The sequence below is a fragment of the Dictyostelium discoideum genome, assembly GCF_000004695.1.
Source record: "Dictyostelium discoideum AX4 chromosome 4 chromosome, whole genome shotgun sequence".
NCBI lineage: Eukaryota > Evosea > Eumycetozoa > Dictyosteliales > Dictyosteliaceae > Dictyostelium > Dictyostelium discoideum.
Genome location: NC_007090.3, coordinates 4968201 through 4987400, shown reverse-complemented (window position 1 = coordinate 4987400; position 19200 = coordinate 4968201). Strand labels below are relative to the sequence as shown.

General features: G+C 23.0%; 7 protein-coding genes across 7 annotated transcripts in view; 4 read left to right on the top strand and 3 right to left on the bottom strand.

Annotated features, from left to right (window-relative positions):
- tgrD1 (IPT/TIG domain-containing protein) overlaps nucleotides 1-1744 on the bottom strand; it is a gene marked incomplete at both ends in the record, with an annotated part of 2772 nt that extends 1028 nt beyond the window's left edge. Inside the window, 2 exons of the mRNA XM_632437.1 lie at nucleotides 1-1587; nucleotides 1672-1744. The exon at nucleotides 1-1587 is cut by the window's left edge and continues 1028 nt beyond it. Coding sequence (XP_637529.1) covers nucleotides 1-1587; nucleotides 1672-1744 — 1660 coding nt within the window. The remainder of the gene's footprint in view (nucleotides 1588-1671) is intronic.
- Nucleotides 1745-2258: 514 nt separating this feature from the next.
- tgrE1 (IPT/TIG domain-containing protein) lies at nucleotides 2259-5185 on the top strand (the record flags this gene model as incomplete). The annotated part of the gene is made up of 3 exons (XM_632436.1): nucleotides 2259-3233; nucleotides 3309-4731; nucleotides 4845-5185. The coding sequence occupies 3 exons, from the start codon at nucleotides 2259-2261 to the stop codon at nucleotides 5183-5185; spliced, it is 2739 nt and encodes a 912-aa protein (XP_637528.1).
- Nucleotides 5186-7958: 2773 nt separating this feature from the next.
- DDB_G0286861 (hypothetical protein) lies at nucleotides 7959-8843 on the bottom strand (the record flags this gene model as incomplete). Its single annotated transcript, XM_632435.1, has 1 exon — nucleotides 7959-8843. The coding sequence occupies one exon, from the start codon at nucleotides 8841-8843 to the stop codon at nucleotides 7959-7961; it is 885 nt and encodes a 294-aa protein (XP_637527.1).
- A 568-nt stretch (nucleotides 8844-9411) lies between these two features.
- Nucleotides 9412-10281, top strand: DDB_G0286849 (hypothetical protein; the record flags this gene model as incomplete). The annotated part of the gene is made up of 1 exon (XM_632434.1): nucleotides 9412-10281. The coding sequence occupies one exon, from the start codon at nucleotides 9412-9414 to the stop codon at nucleotides 10279-10281; it is 870 nt and encodes a 289-aa protein (XP_637526.1).
- A 1326-nt stretch (nucleotides 10282-11607) lies between these two features.
- DDB_G0286847 (hypothetical protein) lies at nucleotides 11608-14145 on the top strand (the record flags this gene model as incomplete). The annotated part of the gene is made up of 1 exon (XM_632433.1): nucleotides 11608-14145. The coding sequence occupies one exon, from the start codon at nucleotides 11608-11610 to the stop codon at nucleotides 14143-14145; it is 2538 nt and encodes an 845-aa protein (XP_637525.1).
- Nucleotides 14146-14404: 259 nt separating this feature from the next.
- DDB_G0286845 (short-chain dehydrogenase/reductase family protein) lies at nucleotides 14405-15289 on the bottom strand (the record flags this gene model as incomplete). The annotated part of the gene is made up of 1 exon (XM_632432.1): nucleotides 14405-15289. The coding sequence occupies one exon, from the start codon at nucleotides 15287-15289 to the stop codon at nucleotides 14405-14407; it is 885 nt and encodes a 294-aa protein (XP_637524.1).
- A 1995-nt stretch (nucleotides 15290-17284) lies between these two features.
- On the top strand, nucleotides 17285-18516 carry gtaQ (GATA zinc finger domain-containing protein 17; the record flags this gene model as incomplete). Its single annotated transcript, XM_632431.1, has 2 exons — nucleotides 17285-17470; nucleotides 17632-18516. The coding sequence occupies 2 exons, from the start codon at nucleotides 17285-17287 to the stop codon at nucleotides 18514-18516; spliced, it is 1071 nt and encodes a 356-aa protein (XP_637523.1).
- Nucleotides 18517-19200: the final 684 nt, after the last annotated feature.

The following is a 19200-nucleotide window of genomic DNA, read 5'->3' as shown; positions in this document are numbered from 1 at the left end:
CACTATTACTTTCCTCTGAATTATATTTGAATTTGAATTGTTTATTTGTACCAGTACCATATGGTATTGAACATGTTGTTTGATAGTATTCTGATAAATTTTTTAATGATGGTATTGAGCATTGAGTAGCTGATGATGAATTACCCACAGTAATACTTGGTGTTGATGATGGACTGATTGGACAATCAATATAATATAATTCAATATTTATTGATCCATTTGATACTGTAGGTTTATTGATTACATATATTAATAATGGTGCTGAAATTGAAGGTTTATTATTTGCTGAAATATCAACACGAGTGAAATTAATATAAAATGATTTACATTTTAATAGTGGTAATTTAAATGTAGCAGTAGTTTCATCGGATGATATATTAAATTGATCATTCTTTACATTGTCAATAGCTCCATTGGAGTTTAATTGAATGAATGAATCATTAATTGTACCAAGATTTGTACCAATTAATGTAACTATACCATTTGATAATGTTCCACTTGATAGCGTTGGAATACTATATGTAAAGGTTACAGCATCACTACCAGAACTTGTTGAATTACAACCACCGAAATTAACATCAACTGGTAAATGTTTACCACCAGTTTCATTTGGTTCTAATTGACATTCTAATTCAGTTGTTGTTGATTTAATAAATGTACATTGTTTATCACCAATTTTAATTGTTGGAATAATTGAAGTTGAAGATAGCTTTGAACCTTTAATAGTTACAACACCACCTAAATGATTTGAAACCGATGAGATTGATGATATCACTGCTGGGAAACAATAAGTATAATTATTATCAATTGAAACAGCGTTTATAGTAATATTGACAGACATTGGACCAGGATCAACTCTAATAAAGTTATTCACTTGAATTTGTGAATGATTCACTGTAATATTAATATTGTTTTGAATAATACCATCAAAAAAAACTTGAACTAAGGAATTCTTTGTGAAATAGTTATCACCATTTATTGTTACTAATTTTTTTGATTCATCAAGAATAAAACTTGATACAGTTGGTGAAGCATATCGTAATTGAAGAGAACTCTTTCCAGTGTCATCAAAATATACCTTGATATACCCAGAACTTGGTGGAAATGTTGCAGTGAAATTATTACAATTAAAATTTGGATCAGAGAAATTACCATGAACTTTAATAAGAAAGGTTTTTGAAGGGTTAGTAAAAGAATTTGCAAGAGTATTAGGACCTCCAGCCAATCTTAAAAAAAGGCCAGTAAAAACAACATCACCTCCAGACGTACTTGGATATCCACTAAATTTTACATTGAGGGGTTCTGGAAAAGCATTATCAGTGATCCAAGTACTTTGACAATCCTCCGTTGGGTCAGATACTGTTCTTGTACAGACTCTACTGTAAACGGCTCCCCATAATCTTGAAAATGAATCAGCAAAATGGAATACACAATATCTCTCTGAGTTGACAATTTGGCTGCAATCAAAATAATTTGGAGCTATATCAGTTCTTAAGGTAGTAGCATTTAGATACATAACAAAACGAGTATAATAATCACTATCAAGGGAATAGGTATATACTATAGAAGTTTCATTTCTGGTTACCCCTAATATAAAATTAACATGTTAATTAATTTGAAATAACAAAAAGCAAAATGATAATATGTTTGGAAAAATTTAAATTTACTTACGATTTGGTGCCGAATAAACTATAATAAATAATGAAAATAAAAGTATTAAAAAAAAATACATTTTATGAATCATTTCATGTGTTCAAAAAAAAAATAAAAAAAAAAAAAAAATAAAAAAATAAATAAATAAATAAAGAAAATAAATAATTAAAAAAATATATATTAACAATTAAATAAAATAAAAATAAAAAAATAATAATAATAATAAAAAATAAAAAATATCCAATATTTGAAAAAAAAAAAAAATTGAAAATAAAAATAAAAATAAAAATAATGAATTAAAAATAGAAATATATCAAATAAATATTATAATAAAAATAAAAATAAAAAAAAAAACAAATAAAACGTTCAACCCTAAAAATCAGTTAGTGTGTGTGTTGTTGTTTTTTTGAATGGGGTATTTCAATAATTTAACACAGATATTTTTTTATTTTTTTATTATTTGTTTTTAATTATTATTTTCACACACAAAACACACAACCTTTTTTTTTTTTTTCTTTTTTCTTTTTTTTTTTTTTTTTTTTTTTTTTTTTTTTTTTTTTTTTTTTTTTTTTTTACATTGACCCGCAATTAGTAATTAGTAAAGAATGAAATTAAAACATTTAACTATTTTTTTATTTATTTTTATTTATAGGTTTTTATTTGTTAAATCGGATTGTTATCTAATAAACAATGAAAGGCCGGAGACAAAAATAACCAAAATCCGATGTGATGATCAAGTTATTTCCATTCTTTTAAATCCAAATAATAGAACTGATGCAACACTGGAAAAGGACACTGATGGAAAGTTTTATTTTGATGTTGTTAATTTTCCATACAAGGATAGACTTTGTGATTATACCTATGATATTTATTTTTTACCAGAAATCCCATCCCTTCCATCTGTCCCCACAATAGGAGGATCCGTTAATTTCACATATAACTATCCTTGTACAAGTGTTTATGGTAGAATAAAACCTTTGAATATAGCAAACAAAATTGTAACACCATACAATATCAATTTAGACCAGTTCACCATGAGAATACAACCAGGCTGTGGAGATTTAATTATAAATTCAGGCTCAAGAGTAATTTATAATGCTTCATATCAAACTGGAGATATACCAAATAAACCAACAATCGATGACCAAGGAAATATTACCATTCAAGGAAGTAACCTTTACAACACCCAAATTAAAATTAATTCAAATGATCCCGTTGAAAACCTCAACCCAACTGGAAACCTAGATTCTACTCACTCCACCATAGTATTTTCATTACCTGAATCACAGTATCAAGGTAACTGGACCATTGATGTAACAATATGTGATGTATTTTATAAAAGTTATCTTTACACATTTTTACCAATAATCACTGTAATGGAAGGAGTACTTAATGATAATGGTGGTAATTTAACTTTCACAGGAGACCATCTAAGTGTGAATCCAAGCACTACAATAAGTGGTCATTTTGGTGGTAAACCTATTAGTTGTTTCGCTGGTACTTCAAAAAGTGTAATATGTTCCATACCAAGTCGTTCAGAATATGGTGGTTCTGGTTATGATGTTCCTCTTAATGTAACTGTAAGTAAATCATAATATATAAACCATAACAATCAAATTACTAATTCTTTTTTTAAAATGATGTTTTTTATATAGATTGGTAAATACACAACAAATACAATTAAAATATCATATGATCTTCCATTAATTCAAGGTGTTTCACAAAGGGGTACTTCACAGATTTTCAATGTATCTGGTGTATATTTCTCTGGTGTAATTAGTATGACAATAATTACTGGTGCGAATATTAAAACTAATATTTTGAAAAAGCCTACTCCAACTTTAGAAGAACCTGGATTTTTTATTGAAAGTAATAATACCATTTTCATATTCCTACCAAATAATACACAACCTGGTTTTATGAATCTTATTGTTGGTGATGGTGGTAGTAAATCATTTACATCTCCAAGATATAATTTCAAGATCACTCCAACCATTACTGCTGGCCAAAGCTTCAAATCAAATACAATTGGTGGTGATTTGATAATCAGTGGTATCTTTATGAGAACTGTAGATTCTGATGGTAGAGATGTTCCACTAACAGTTAAGAGTGAGCCTGGCGGTCCTATTTGTGATCCATTGAAAGATGGCGATGGTTTATCCTTCACCTGTGTTTTGAAATCTGGTTTCGGTTCAAGCCACACGATGAATGTTTACTATAATCTTTTACCAGTTGGTTCGTTCGTCGTTAGTTACAATCCTCCATACCTCGCATCAAGTGATCAAGAAAAAGATGGTACTATTCAAATTAATGGCAATAATCTCGGTGAATCCGTTAGCAATTCAATTATAACTGTTGTTTATCTCGATGGCAGTAGAGCAAATGGTACAGTAGTAGAAAGTAGTCATAATCTTCTTACGTTTCAATATCCAGCAGGAAATAAAAACACTGCAAGCTATCTATTCCAACTTGGCGATCAAATTAGTAATATGGCTGGTCCATTCACTTTGAAACCTGTTATTGAAAATAATAATCCTGCAGTACCATGTGGTGGTGGAATGGTTACTATTAATGGTCATTACTTTTTTAACTATACCAAAGATACTACAACCATTACAATTGGTAAAGTACCATGTAATATCTCTTCAATCAATGTAACAACCATTGAATGTGTAATTTTACCAAATCTTAAATCGCTTTCACCATACTATACATCTGGCTCTAAACCATTAATAATCTCTAGTTCAAATTCTGCCACTGAAAAAGTCTACCAATCGTCAATTACTGGTTATTCAAACTATACATTTGCTCCTCCAACCATTACAAATACATCAGATATTGATCAAACTGCTTTAATCACTATATATGGTACATCATTTGGTGATGCAAATCTTGAAATTCTAATCGATGGTAAACCATGTACACAACCTGAAATCAACATTCACACTTATTCTAGTTTAACCTGTAATGTAACCAACTATGATGAAATGCTAAAATATAACTACTCCAATACTAAATTCAATATCAGTATCTCTGTTGATGGTCAATACTTTATTGCTCAAATTTTCCAATTTAAATGTAAGTTATAAATACCTATGATATCTCTCTCTCTCTATATCTACTATTATTTATTTATTACTTTTGAAAATTAATATTAATTTTTTTTTTTTTTTTTTTTTTTTTTTATAAAGATGAATCAACAATTAGTTATAGTGAAAATAAGTCATCAGGATTTCCAAATGAAATGTATATCGGTATTGTTGCAATTATAATATTTTTAGCATTAATTTTCTTTGCTATTAAAACACAGGTTGAAAAATATATTGAAGAGAGAAGAGCCAGAAAAGCATTTAGATCAGTTGATAATCTACGTCTTAAACTTCGTGAGAAACATGCTGCTGAAATCGCTAAACATTATTCATTTGGTTATGAAAGCGCTCCAAAACCAAATAAAAGTTATTTCTATGATTTAGGAAAGAAATTATCTAGACTCCCACTCATTAGATGTTGTTTCAAAGAACATACTGATTAAATACTATTTCCAAATTCAAATCCAATAATATCCAATTCTAAATTAAACCTAAACCAAATTCACCAATCTATAATCAAATAATCAATTTATATCTTGTAATTGTTTTTGTTCTTGTATCATCTCATCTTCAATATCTATCTACAATTTTTTTCTTTTACTTCTAATATATTTAAAACAAATAAATAAATAAATAAAAAAAAAGCAAATAATTACTCAATTATTTTTTAAATTTTATGCAAAAAAAAAAAAAAAAAAAATTAAAACAAATCAAATTTAAAAACAAAATGTTTTTTTTTTTTTCTAACAAAAATAAAATATCTTTTTTTTTTTTACCTTCAACTTAATAATACAATGAAGCTCATGCTTTATAAAAAATAATTACAACTATAACTTAATTAAATCATAATACAAACTATTTGAAGTTCCAGATTTTTTTTTTTTTTTTTTTTATTTTTATTTTTATTTTTATTTTTATTTTTATTTTTTTTAATTTTCCTTTATCTCATTCAAAGATTTATTATAACAATTTATTTTTTAATTTTTTTAATTTTTTTTTTATTCAATTTTGGTTATTGGGTTAAAAAAATAAAATTGGTGATGTATATTTATTGTATGTTTACTATTTATCTGTAAAATAAAAATCCAACTACCAAATATACCGTCACATGATTCATTATGTTGCAATAAATCTATTTTTATTTTTCTAGTCAGTTTACAAAATAGTTTTTTTTGGAAATTAAACCACACACTGTCACACAAAAAAAATAAAAAAAATTGAGATTGGGTGCCAACCCCCAAATTTATTTGAAATTAACCCACACTACCACAAAAAAAAATTGAATGGCAACCCCCAAATTTTTCCGAAATCAACCCACACAAAAAAAAATTGAGGTAAACAACACAACAAAAGGGTTTTTGAGATATGGGAAATTACAAAATAATAACTGGCTTTTATTTATTACTATCATCATTAATGTTTACAAATAAATTTATCTAATACTTAATTAATCTAAAGAATTTTTATATCCAATGTTTTGTTTAGATTGTTGGCTACTTTTTCTTTTAATATTTTTCTTTATTTTTTAAATAATAGTATCATTATTAGAATAATTATATCTTTTTTTTTTTTTTTTTTTATTATTTGGTTTTCAAAAAAAACAAAAAAAAAAAAAAAAAAAAAAAATGCTGCAATATAGCAACCTTTTTTAAAATAATTTATTTTTGTGGTAAAAAAATAAAGAAAATCCATCATTTATTTGTTTATAAAATTTTTTTTTTTTTTTTTTTTTTTTTTTTTTTTGAAAACCGAATAATAAAACAAGGTTTCAAAAAAAACAACACCAGAAACAATTATTATCAAATTTTTTTGTTTTATAATTTGCTTGAGTGTTTTTATAGTAAAACCAAATTAATATGAAATATTGATTTTGATTTAGTTTTTTTTTATTTTTTTTTTTTCAAAAAATTTTCCCACACCCTAAAAAAAAAACACAATCTCCTACCCTTTGAACACACCACTTGCTATTTTATGGATGTTACTTGTAGCACATTAATATTATTAAATAAAAATAATTAAAAAATGGTGAAAAAAAAAAAAAAAAAAAAAAAAATTATTATACAAGAATTAAAACAATAATAATAATAAAAATAATAATAAATAGATTTAATAAATAGTAATTCTTTGATTGAAAATCCAAATTACAAAGTAAGTTTTATTTTATTTTATTTTTATTTTTTCATTAATTTTATTTATAAAAATAATTAATTGTTTTAAATTTGATTTAGTTGATTTTGGTTTATATGTAATTGAAACATAGGGATCCATCATTTTTGAAAGTTAAATATATACTTTGGTTATAACCATCGTTAATTTTCAAACCAAATATTAAATATGATTTGGTAAAATTAAAAATTATTATGGTTTGAAAGTTAACGATGGTTATAACCAAAGTACTCAAGTTAACTCCATCAAAGAAAGATGCCATGGCTTTGCTGACACCATTTGATGTAATTATTTTGGGATACTATTGATATACATAAATCCATAACCTTCAAATCAAAAGTTAATAATGATATTACAAAATTATTTCGTAGATAATTAATGAAAAAAGCCATCTTCTCTTTAAAATACATTATAATTCATCAAAACTTGTCGTTGGATTTTAATTTTAGAAAAATGTAAATCAAATCCAATTTCACCATTTTTATTTATAATTTCATAAAATTTAAATAAATATTTGATTTGGTTATATTATTCTAAAATTAAAATTCTACATCAAGTTTTGATCGATTTTTGTTTAAAAGGGAAACTAATTTTTTTAATTAATATTTATTTTATAAAAATAATTATAATAATAATAATAATAATAATAATGATAATAATAATAATAATAATAGTAATAAATAAAAATAATAAAAAATTCTAATAAAATCATTTTATTTTAATATTTTCATTTTTTTAATAAAAAAAAGACCATATTCTATATTCCTTACTGGACAATTCAATCATCAAATCCATTAGATGAATTTGAAGACAGTCTGTTTGTGTGACTACAAGCTATAGGGTTGATTGGAAAAGATTATAGTTTCCATCCATTGAGATGAAGTGGCCAAAGGGGTTCTTAAGGGGTGACATAAATCCACCGAACATACCAAACATGTTATCTTTTTTTTTTATTTATTATTGTTTTTTTTTTTTTTTTTAATGAAATTAAAAGGTTTTATTATTTACAAAAAGGTTTATTTAATTTTATTATTTATTTTTCTAATATCTTTAGTAATCAGTTGAAATTGAAAGGTCATACCATTTTTCAGCTTCTAATAAATGTGATTGTAATTGTTGTTTGGCAGCTGATAATGAATCAGAGCCAATGAATAAATTATTTGGTAATTCTTCAATTGTTGGTAATTTAATTAAGAGTTCAGCTGCTTTTTCAGGATCGCCTTTTGAATATGGTGAATATTTATTAAACATTTCAATGAATGATTGAGTTGAATATTCATCAATAAATTTTGAAGGTACTTGAAAGTTTGATTGTTGACCAGCAACGAAACCAGTTCTAAATCCACCTGGACTAACTAATATTACATTCACTCCAAATGCTTTTAACTCTTTTTGTGCAGAGAATGTAATTGCATTAACTGCATGTTTAGTTGAACTATATGCTGAATAATATTCCATATTATCCCAACCCATTTGAGAGGATATGTTAATTATTAAACCTGATTTTTGTTTTCTAAAATGTGGTGTTGAATTTCTTAATAAATTTAAAACACCAAATACATTTACATCATATATCTTTCTAACGTCTGAATCTGATAACTCTTCGATTGAACCTACCAAACCATAACCAGCATTATTTACCAACACATCAATTCTACCAAATTGTTTAATAGTCTCTTCTACTGCACTCTTTACTGATTCATTATTTGTAATATCAGTTTTAACAATTAATAAATTATCTTTTTCAAATTGAATTTCTTTAATCTCTTTTTCAATCTCTTCTGGTCTACGAGTTAATGCTGAAACTTTATAACCATATGTTAACAACTTCTTTACTAATTCTAAACCAATGCCACTTGATGTTCCTGTGATTAACCAAATCTTATTATTATTTTTATTATTATTTTTATTATTATTATTTTCAATTGAATTCATTTTAATTTATTTATTTATTTATTTATTTATTATTTGTATGTTTTTTATTTAATGAGTAAAAAAAAAACTTTTAAATAGGAATCAATCTTTGCATTTTTTTTTTTTTTTTTTTTTTTTTTTAACAATAAATCATTTTTTTTATCTAATTTTTAAATTGTAATAATTAAATTGTTGATCTTCTTGTGTCATCTTCTTAGAACATCAAAAAAAAAATGAGAAATTGTTGATCTTTTTGTGTCACCTTCTTAGAATATTAAAAAAAAATAAAAAAAAATGTTTTAGAAGATATTTTTTATTTTTTAAAAATAAATTTGCGGTTATTTTTTTTTTTTTTTAATGTTCTTAGAAGATCAACAATTTAATTGTTACAATTAAAAAATTAGATGACAAAAATGATTTGTTAAAAAAAAAAAAAAAAAAAAAAAAAAAAAAAAATGCATATATTGTTTCTTATTTAAAAGTTTTTTTTTTTTTTTTTAATCATTAAAATAAAAAACATTAAATAAACAAATAAATAAAAAATATTCAATTTTTAAATAAAAAAGTAAATTAAAATAAATAAATTAAAATGGATTTAATTGGAAATAATAATAATAATAATAAAAAGATTTGGTTAATCACAGGAACATCAAGTGGCATTGGTTTAGAATTAGTAAAGAAGTTATTAACATATGGTTATAAAGTTTCAGCATTAACTCGTAGACCAGAAGAAATTGAAAAAGAGATTAAAGAAATTCAATTTGAAAAAGATAATTTATTAATTGTTAAAACTGATATTACAAATAATGAATCAGTAAAGAGTGCAGTAGAAGAGACTATTAAACAATTTGGTAGAATTGATGTGTTAGTAAATAATGCTGGTTATGGTTTAGTAGGTTCAATCGAAGAGTTATCAGATTCAGACGTTAGAAAGATATATGATGTAAATGTATTTGGTGTTTTAAATTTATTAAGAAATTCAACACCACATTTTAGAAAACAAAAATCAGGTTTAATAATTAACATATCCTCTCAAATGGGTTGGGATAATATGGAATATTATTCAGCATATAGTTCAACTAAACATGCAGTTAATGCAATTACATTCTCTGCACAAAAAGAGTTAAAAGCATTTGGAGTGAATGTAATATTAGTTAGTCCAGGTGGATTTAGAACTGGTTTCGTTGCTGGTCAACAATCAAACTTTCAAGTACCTTCAAAGTTAATTGATGAATACTCAACTCAATCATTCATTGAAATGTTTAATAAACACTCACCATATTCAAAAGGCGATCCTGAAAAAGCAGCTGAACTCTTAATTAAATTACCAACAATTGAAGAATTACCAAATAATTTATTCATTGGCTCTGATTCATTATCAGCTGCCAAACAACAATTACAATCACATTTATTAGAAGCTGAAAAATGGTATGACCTTTCAATTTCAACTGATTATTAAAAATATTAAAAAAAAAAAAAAAAAAAAAAAAAAAAAAAAAAAAAAAAAAAAAAAAAATAAATAAACCTTTTTGTAAATAATAAACCTTTCAATTTCAACAGAAAAACCAAAACGGACTTCTGTAGATTAATTTTATTTTAAGAGATGTTTATCTTTACTTTTTTTATTATTTTTATTATTAGTTTATTTTCAAAAAGAAAAAATGATTATTTATACTATTCATTTTCATTTGGGTCACATAAAAATAATAATTTAATTATTTAATTTTTTTTTTTTTTTTTTTTTTTTGAAATTTAAAATACACACACCCACACAATCTGAAACGATTCCAAACCAGATTTAAAAAAATGGGTTTGGAAATATATTTATTGTCAATTAATTTTTTTTTTACAATTTAATGTCATTCATTGTTTTTGTAATTATTTATTTTTAACTTTGTTTTCAATTTGAATTTTTTTTTTTTTTAAATGAAATAGCATTGGTACTTATAATGATGATTGGGATTAAATTTTTCATTTTATTACTATTCAACTACTTATAAAAAATTAATTTACACTTTGTGTGGAAACCTTTAAGATGCAAATTAAGTGTTTCTCTTAAATATAAAATGAGGTAAACATTATTGATACAATAGGTTGTGAGAATTTTTTATATACAAAATTAAAGGAAATTTTAGTGGTTGAATTTTTTAACATCATCAGTTAAAAAAAAAAAGATTAATGATTATTTTTTTTTTTTTTTTTTTTTTTTTTTTTTATTATATAACTGGGGTAAAATTTTAATAATAGTTTTTTTTTTAAATTAAATACAAACTAATTTAAATGCTAAAAATATACTTTACAAAAATAGTTTCTTTTTTTTTTTAATTGAATACAAAAATAATCACCATACACAATTATTAGGTGAAATCATAATTGTGTTGGGGTGTGAATTAAAAAAAAAAAAAAAAAAAACTTGGTGTGGGAAAAGTGGTAAAAAAAAAATTATAATCATCTAATTTTGTTTTTATTGTAATTTTTTTTTTTTTTTAATTATTATTATTATTTATATTTATATTTATAATTTTTAATACATCACTTTGATTTATATACTTAACTTTTATATTAATTTATTCAAAGTAAAAAAAAAACTAAAAAATCTATTAACAAAAATACATTCAACAAATAAATAATTATAAAAAATTAAAAAATAATTAAAAAATTAAAAAACTAATAATATAATTATAAAAGGTAAAATTGTAAATAAAAAAAAATTAAAAATAAAAAAACTATACTTTTAAAAAATTTAATTATTAATCTTTTTTTTTTTTTTTTTTTTTAATTCAAGATGTCATCTTTTAAATCTTTAATTTTTGTACCTCCACATAATGCAAATAAAACTAAAAAAACTTTTCAAATTTTTAAAAATGACTTTCCAATTGATACTTCTCTTGCAAATAAAGTGAAAGATTTAATAAAAAAAAAAGAATTTTCTAAATTAAAAGAGTTAATGAAACAAGGTAGTAAATTTGTTTTATCATTTAAAGACATTAATAGATTACTTTTAAATTGTCACGATAGAGAATTCTATGAAATACTATATGAAAAAAAATTATTATTCAATTTCAATTTAATTGATGAAGCAATTAAATTGAATGACATTAATGCATTGGAATTAATGGTTCAAATTTTTGCTGGTGGATGGGACAACTATGAAGAGAATGGTCCAGATTTTTATAAAGTACTGTTAAAATTTGGTTATAATAAAAGTACTTTTTTCAAAACAAAGATTTCAAATTATTTAATTACAAAAATTAAAAGAAGTGATGTTTTAACAGTGGCAGCATTATTAATTAAACAATATTATGATGTCACCGATATTGATTATGTCCCAAATAATAAACCAATGATTGATATTCGTGAAGCCCATGATCGTTTTCAAGGTTTCATTCATTTTAAATTCAAAATAATTGATCAATGGAGAATTTATAATTCAATTATTAGTGAATATATTAAAGTATCAACTGGGTTGAAATCTCAAGTTGGGAATGATGGTATTTCAAATAAAATTAAAAATATTGGTAAAAAGATAATGATTCTAAGAATTTTAATGTTGGATTTAGAATCTTTAGTGAAATTAGAAAAGTTTAAATGGAATTCAATTGTAAATTTGGATGTATCAGATTTACTTAATATAATGTTACCAAGCCATTTTGAAATGAATCTTGAAAATGCAATTATAGAAATCTCTGCATGTTCTGGAGAAATTCCTCAAATTGATTTCTTACTTCCAAAATTCTGTAGATTAACTAAATTTTCAAAAAGAATTTTTAATCTTTGTTTGAAAAAACAATATGTATCATATGATAAATTTAAAAAACTTAATTCAAGAGATAAAAATGGTAATGAAATTGGTTTATCCGTTTGCTCATTTTTAAGAGAATATTATTATAATTGTAATATATCATTATCAACAAAAGAAATATTTCAATTTGGAGAACCAAACACAAACAAATTTTATCTTCCATCTAAACAAGAAATCATTTCAACATTGGATAATGAATCTATCAATTTACCAATTCTTAATAATGATAATTGTTACTTTGTAAATAAATTCCTTAAAAATGTTTGTAAATTAAGTAAAGAAAAACTAAAAAAAAAATATCTTCCAACCAAATATTCTCCACCAATACAAATGAATAAAGCAGAAGAAATTCAAAGGTTATTTAGTCAAAAACTAAGTTCTTTAAAATCTACAGGTGGTCCTGTTTTAAAAATTTTACCAAAAGTTTTTTCAATTCCAAATCATATTGAAATTACTTTTAAACCCGAACATTTTAAAGATGATCCTAAAAAAGTGATTGAAAGAGATTTTTGCCAAGAAATGTATAATCAATTTATTCAAACTCAAAATGATTTATTAAAAGAATTTGAATTAGAAGAAAAATTAGAAAAAGAAAAAGAAAAACAAAAAAGGAAATTACAAAAGATAAAACAAAGATCTCAACCCTTAAATACTACAAAATTGGATGACGATAAAAAGAAATTAGAACAATTTTTGAAAGAACAAGATCAACAATTAATCCTTCAAAAAACAATTGAAAATGAAAATAAAATGAAATTAAAAATGAAAAATAAAAAGAAAATGGAGAAGAAAAATAAATTATTAATTGAAGGTGGTGTTAATAAAATTTCCAAACAAAATAATAATAATGAAAATAATAATAATAATAATAATAATAATAATAATAATAATAATATTAATAATAATAATTATAATAATAATAATAATAATAATAATAACAATAATAAAAATAATGATAATAATAAGTTAGAATCACAAACAGTAAATGGAGGTATCAAAACTGAAAACTTACCATCTAAAAATAATGATAATAATAGTAATAGTGATGATAGTAACAGTTCAAATAAAACAAATCAAACTCAACAAGATAATAGTAATAATGAAATAGCACCACCAACTAAACCAAACAATAACAATAACAAAAACAACAATGATATTAACAATAATAATAATATTAATAATAAAAATATTAATAATAATATAAAAGAAGATAAAAGTGGAGAAGAAGGAACCGATGTTAATGATAGTTTTAATTATACCATTAATGAAATTTCAAATAACTCTAGCAACTTTTCAACTTGTGACACATTCAAAAACAACCTCAGTATTAACAATTTCATTTTTGAAGTAATTGAAAATGAAGATTGTTTAGATCCTAATATTCAAAATGAAATTGATGAATTGGTTGCAAGTTTGGTTTATTATGATGGTGATGATGTTGTTGAAAATGAAAATAATTACATGGTTTATATTTTTCCAATTTTTTTTATAGATGTTAATTCAGTTTTTAATAATATTTAAAATATAAGAGTTTTGACTTTTTTTTTATTTTTGTCTTTTCATTTTTTTTTTATTTTATTTTATTTTTGTCTATTCTTTTTTATTATTTAAATAAGTATTTGTTTGATGTTTTATCTTTTGTATATTTTTATTGTTAGTATATATATATTTTTTTCAATAATTAAACCACACAAGAGATTATACACAAAAGTATTATTTACACAAACGTATTATTTACAAAAAAGGTTTATTTAATTTTATTTTATTTTTTTTAATATCTTTAGTAATCAGTTGAAATTGAAAGGTCAGACCATTTTTCAGCTTCTAATAAATGTGATTGTAATTGTTGTTTGGCAGCTGATAATGAATCAGAGCCAATGAATAAATTATTTGGTAATTCTTCAATTGTTGGTAATTTAATTAAGAGTTCAGCTGCTTTTTCAGGATCGCCTTTTGAATATGGTGAATATTTATTAAACATTTCAATGAATGATTGAGTTGAATATTCATCAATAAATTTTGAAGGTACTTGAAAGTTTGATTGTTGACCAGCAACGAAACCAGTTCTAAATCCACCTGGACTAACTAATATTACATTCACTCCAAATGCTTTTAACTCTTTTTGTGCAGAGAATGTAATTGCATTAACTGCATGTTTAGTTGAACTATATGCTGAATAATATTCCATATTATCCCAACCCATTTGAGAGGATATGTTAATTATTAAACCTGATTTTTGTTTTCTAAAATGTGGTGTTGAATTTCTTAATAAATTTAAAACACCAAATACATTTACATCATATATCTTTCTAACGTCTGAATCTGATAACTCTTCGATTGAACCTACCAAACCATAACCAGCATTATTCACCAATACATCAATTCTACCAAACTGTTTAATAGTCTCTTCTACTGCACTCTTTACTGATTCATTATTTGTAATATCAGTTTTAACAATTAATAAATTATCTTTTTCAAATTGAATTTCTTTAATCTCTTTTTCAATCTCTTCTGGTCTACGAGTTAATGCTGAAACTTTATAACCATATGTTAACAACTTCTTTACTAATTCTAAACCAATGCCACTTGATGTTCCTGTGATTAACCAAATCTTATTATTATTTTTATTATTATTTTTATTATTATTATTTTCAATTGAATTCATTTTAATTTTTTTTTTTTTTTTTACTTTTTTATTTATTTATTTGTATGTTTTTTATTTAATGATTAAAAATAAAAAAAAAAAAAACTTTAAATAAGAATCAATCTTTGCATTTTTTTTTTTTTTTTTTTTTTTTTTTTTTTTTTTTTTTTTAACAACAAATCATTTTTATTATCTAATTTTTTAATTGTAATAATTAAATTGCTGATCTTCTTATGTCATCTTCTAAGAACATCAAAAAAAAAAAGAAACTTTGGTGGTTCCAAATTTATTTTTTAAAAAAAAAAAAAAAAAAATTAAAAAAAAATAAAAAATAGTTTTTTCTGAATTTTCAATCAAATTACCCTAAAAATGATTTCTAATATTAGATTTAAAATAAAAATAAAATCCAATATTAAAAATCATTAATTATAAAAATCTATAAATTCAAATGTGTAGAATCAGGGTGAGCTTGAAAGTTTTGTAATTCGTTAATAATAATAAAAATAAATAATAATTTTTTTAATTTCTAACCACACATAATTTTTTTTTTTTTTAAAACGACCCTAAAAAAATAAAATAAATTTGCCCACCAAAACTATTGTAATATGATGTTTTGTTTGGTGGGGTTTGATTTATTTTCATTTGTTGTTCATATTATATTATATATATTATCACCACAAAAAAATAAAAATAAAAATAATAAACATTCAATGATTTTTTCATATTGTTAAAAAGAATTAATAATAATAATAATAATAATAATAATTATTTTTTATTTATTTATATTTTATTTGAAGTGTGAGGAAATTAAAAAATTTATTGAGCAGGTATTTAATCTGATCAAACTAAATTCGTTTAACCTGGTAAATAAATTGGAATACTAATCAACAACCATCTCTTAAAATTGCAAACCTTGAATTGTTGATAATTCTTTATCAGGTTTCTTTGATAGTTCTTTGATGGAAGGAATTGATATCCTTCTCTTGCTAATTTTGGTGACCATTCGAATTATGAACTCTTAAATGGTTGTTGTTCTGGTTCTGGTTCTTGTTCTTTTAATAATGATTATATGAAGATTGATTATTCTAAAAGTGAATTGAGGATATTATTATTATTATTATTATTATTATTATTTTTATTTTTATTTTTATTTTATTGTTGAAGTTTGACTACCTGATAATGATGAAATAATTGGTTTAATGTTGATTACGCTCGATAAAATGGTTGATGTTGCTTCAAATAAACCAAATGGATGCTTTTAACTGCTTGTATTGTGTTATTGTTATCAGTTGATAATCTCATCTGTTCCACAAAGTGGTTTTTCTTTTGGTTGTGTAGTATTAGTGGTTGTTGTGAAATCTACTATCGCCACAAATGACCCCTAATGATAGCATTGTGCCAACCTTTCTAAAACTCCTATTGCTTTCATAAACTAGTTGTTGTCGTTAATATTATTGTTGTAGTTATTGTGTATTGTTTTTGTCATTAATGTGGTTGTTGTTGTATTTGGTGTTGTAGGATGCTTTTCCATTTGAGAAAAAAAAAAAAAAAAAAAAAAAAAAAAAAAAAAAAAATGGGTTTGGAAAAAAAAAATTGGGTTTTTGAAAAAAAAAAAAAAAAAGAAAATTGAAAAAAAAAATAAAAAATAAAAAATAAAAATAAAATAAAATATGATCTGAGAAATAAAAAAAAGATGAATCTAAAAAATCTAAAAAATCAAAAAAAAATGATAAATATCATTAAATTTAATAGGACAAAAACAAAAAATAGTAAAAAGGTTCTTTTTAAATCAAATACTATTCTTTTCATTAATTTAAAACTCCAAAAATGGATAAATACCATATCCTACCAAGAAATCATTTAAAAGAACAAAAAAAAAAAAAAAAAAAAAAAAAATATATAAAAAGCTTAAAATAATTTCAAATTTTTTTTTTTTATAAATTTTTTTTTTTTTTTTTTATTTCACTAATTATTTTTCTCCAACACCAAATAGAATCCACACATTATAATTTTATAATGGGAAAAAGAAAAACTATGCAATCATTTAACCTTGAATCCTTTGGAAAAAATTTAGAAAAAAAACTTAGACGAAATCCAGAACAACTACAACAACCAATTAAAAATTATAAATCCGAAAGAGAAAGAGATATCCATGAATTAATTTATACAATTAAATCGGAAAGAATGTTTATTTATAAAAATGTAATTATTATTATTATTATTTTTATAAATTATTTTTTTTATTTTTATTTTATTAATTTATTTTTATTATTTTCATTTTTTTTTTTTTTTTTTTTTTTTTTTTTTTTTTTTTTTTTTTTTTTTTTTTTTTTTTTTTTTTTATTAAATAATTTAAAATATAGGCTCATAGACATCTTAAATTGGCTTTGGAAAATGCTACTCTTGCGTTGAATTTACCAATGCTCCTAAAAGACTTCCATGTAACATTGAAAGAATTTGATGCTCTTGAAGCCAGTTTGAATGCTGAGCTAGAGTGTTTGGAATTACAATATTCTAGCGATACATCAGAATTACTTTTACCAGTTAATAGTGTTAATACCAGTCAAAACACAATCAATGAAAACGCCATTACCACAGCCATTGCCTCATTATCAGTTAACCCTGTTAATACCAGTGTTGCTCTTTCCACTGCTTCCACTTCTACTTCAACTCCCACTAACACTACCACTACTACTACCACCACTTCCAATTCACTTACCAAAAATAATAATTCCGCCTTAGTTTCAAAACCAAAAACACGTGGTGTACGTTCCAAACCAATTGATATGAATAGTAGTGATGATGAAGAAGATGATCAAAAAGATGATCAAGACAAAGATGATAGTGATGAAGACAATGTCGATAATACTCCACCATTGGATTCAAATGATTCTAAACCACCATCATCAAAAACAAAAGGAATTTCCAAAACCAAGACAAAAGGAAATGTTAGCACTGCCATTACCACCACCACCACTCCCATTACTACTACTGACTCCAATATTATCGGTACTACTACAACCACTGATGATATCACAGAAGAAAGCAAGGTAAAAGAAAGACCACCAAGGATATTTCCAGAAAATTGCTATGTCTGTAAAGTAACCGAAACTCCATATTGGAGAAGAGGTACAGATAATGGTGTTGTAGTTGACCTATGCAATGAATGTGGACTATACTACATGAATAAAGAAAAGAAAGAGAGACTTTCCAGACAAAAACATAGTATCAAAAATGTTTTGAACTAACCTCTTTCTAAATCTTTTTTTACTTTTCCAACATTTTTTTAAATCAAATTCATTTTTTAATAATTTTTTAAACAATAATTGTAACATTTCAAAAAAAAAAAAAAAAAAAAAAAAAAAAAATCATTTTTAATCTATATCTTTACCAAACAATTTTAAATAAAAAAAATATTTTAATAAAAAGCTACCTTTTTAAATTTATTTATGTATTAATCATTTATAAATATATAAATTAATTTTTTTTTTTTTTAAAAAAACCAAAAACATCCAATCATTCTATATTTAAATAACAATTTTAAAATAGAAAATATATATTTTATTTTGAAATGCATGTCGATTACACTACATGAATAAAAAAAATTAACACATTCAAATAACATCATGCTTGTAATAATTAAAGGATTTTAACCATTTTTTTTTTTTTGTTTTTTTTATTTTTATTTTTATTTTTTTTTTTTTTTTAAACATATTGCAAAACTAGATTTCAAAAAAAAATAAAAATATAGATTATAATAAAATAAAAATTAAAAATAGAATTAAAATTAAAATTAAATATAAAATTTTCATACACTTCATTTTGTATTTTGTTTTTTTTTCCATAAATATTACCAATAATGGTATAATTAAACGAAAAAAAAAAAAATTCGTTTGGATAAATTTGTAAATTATAACCAACATAGATGTAAT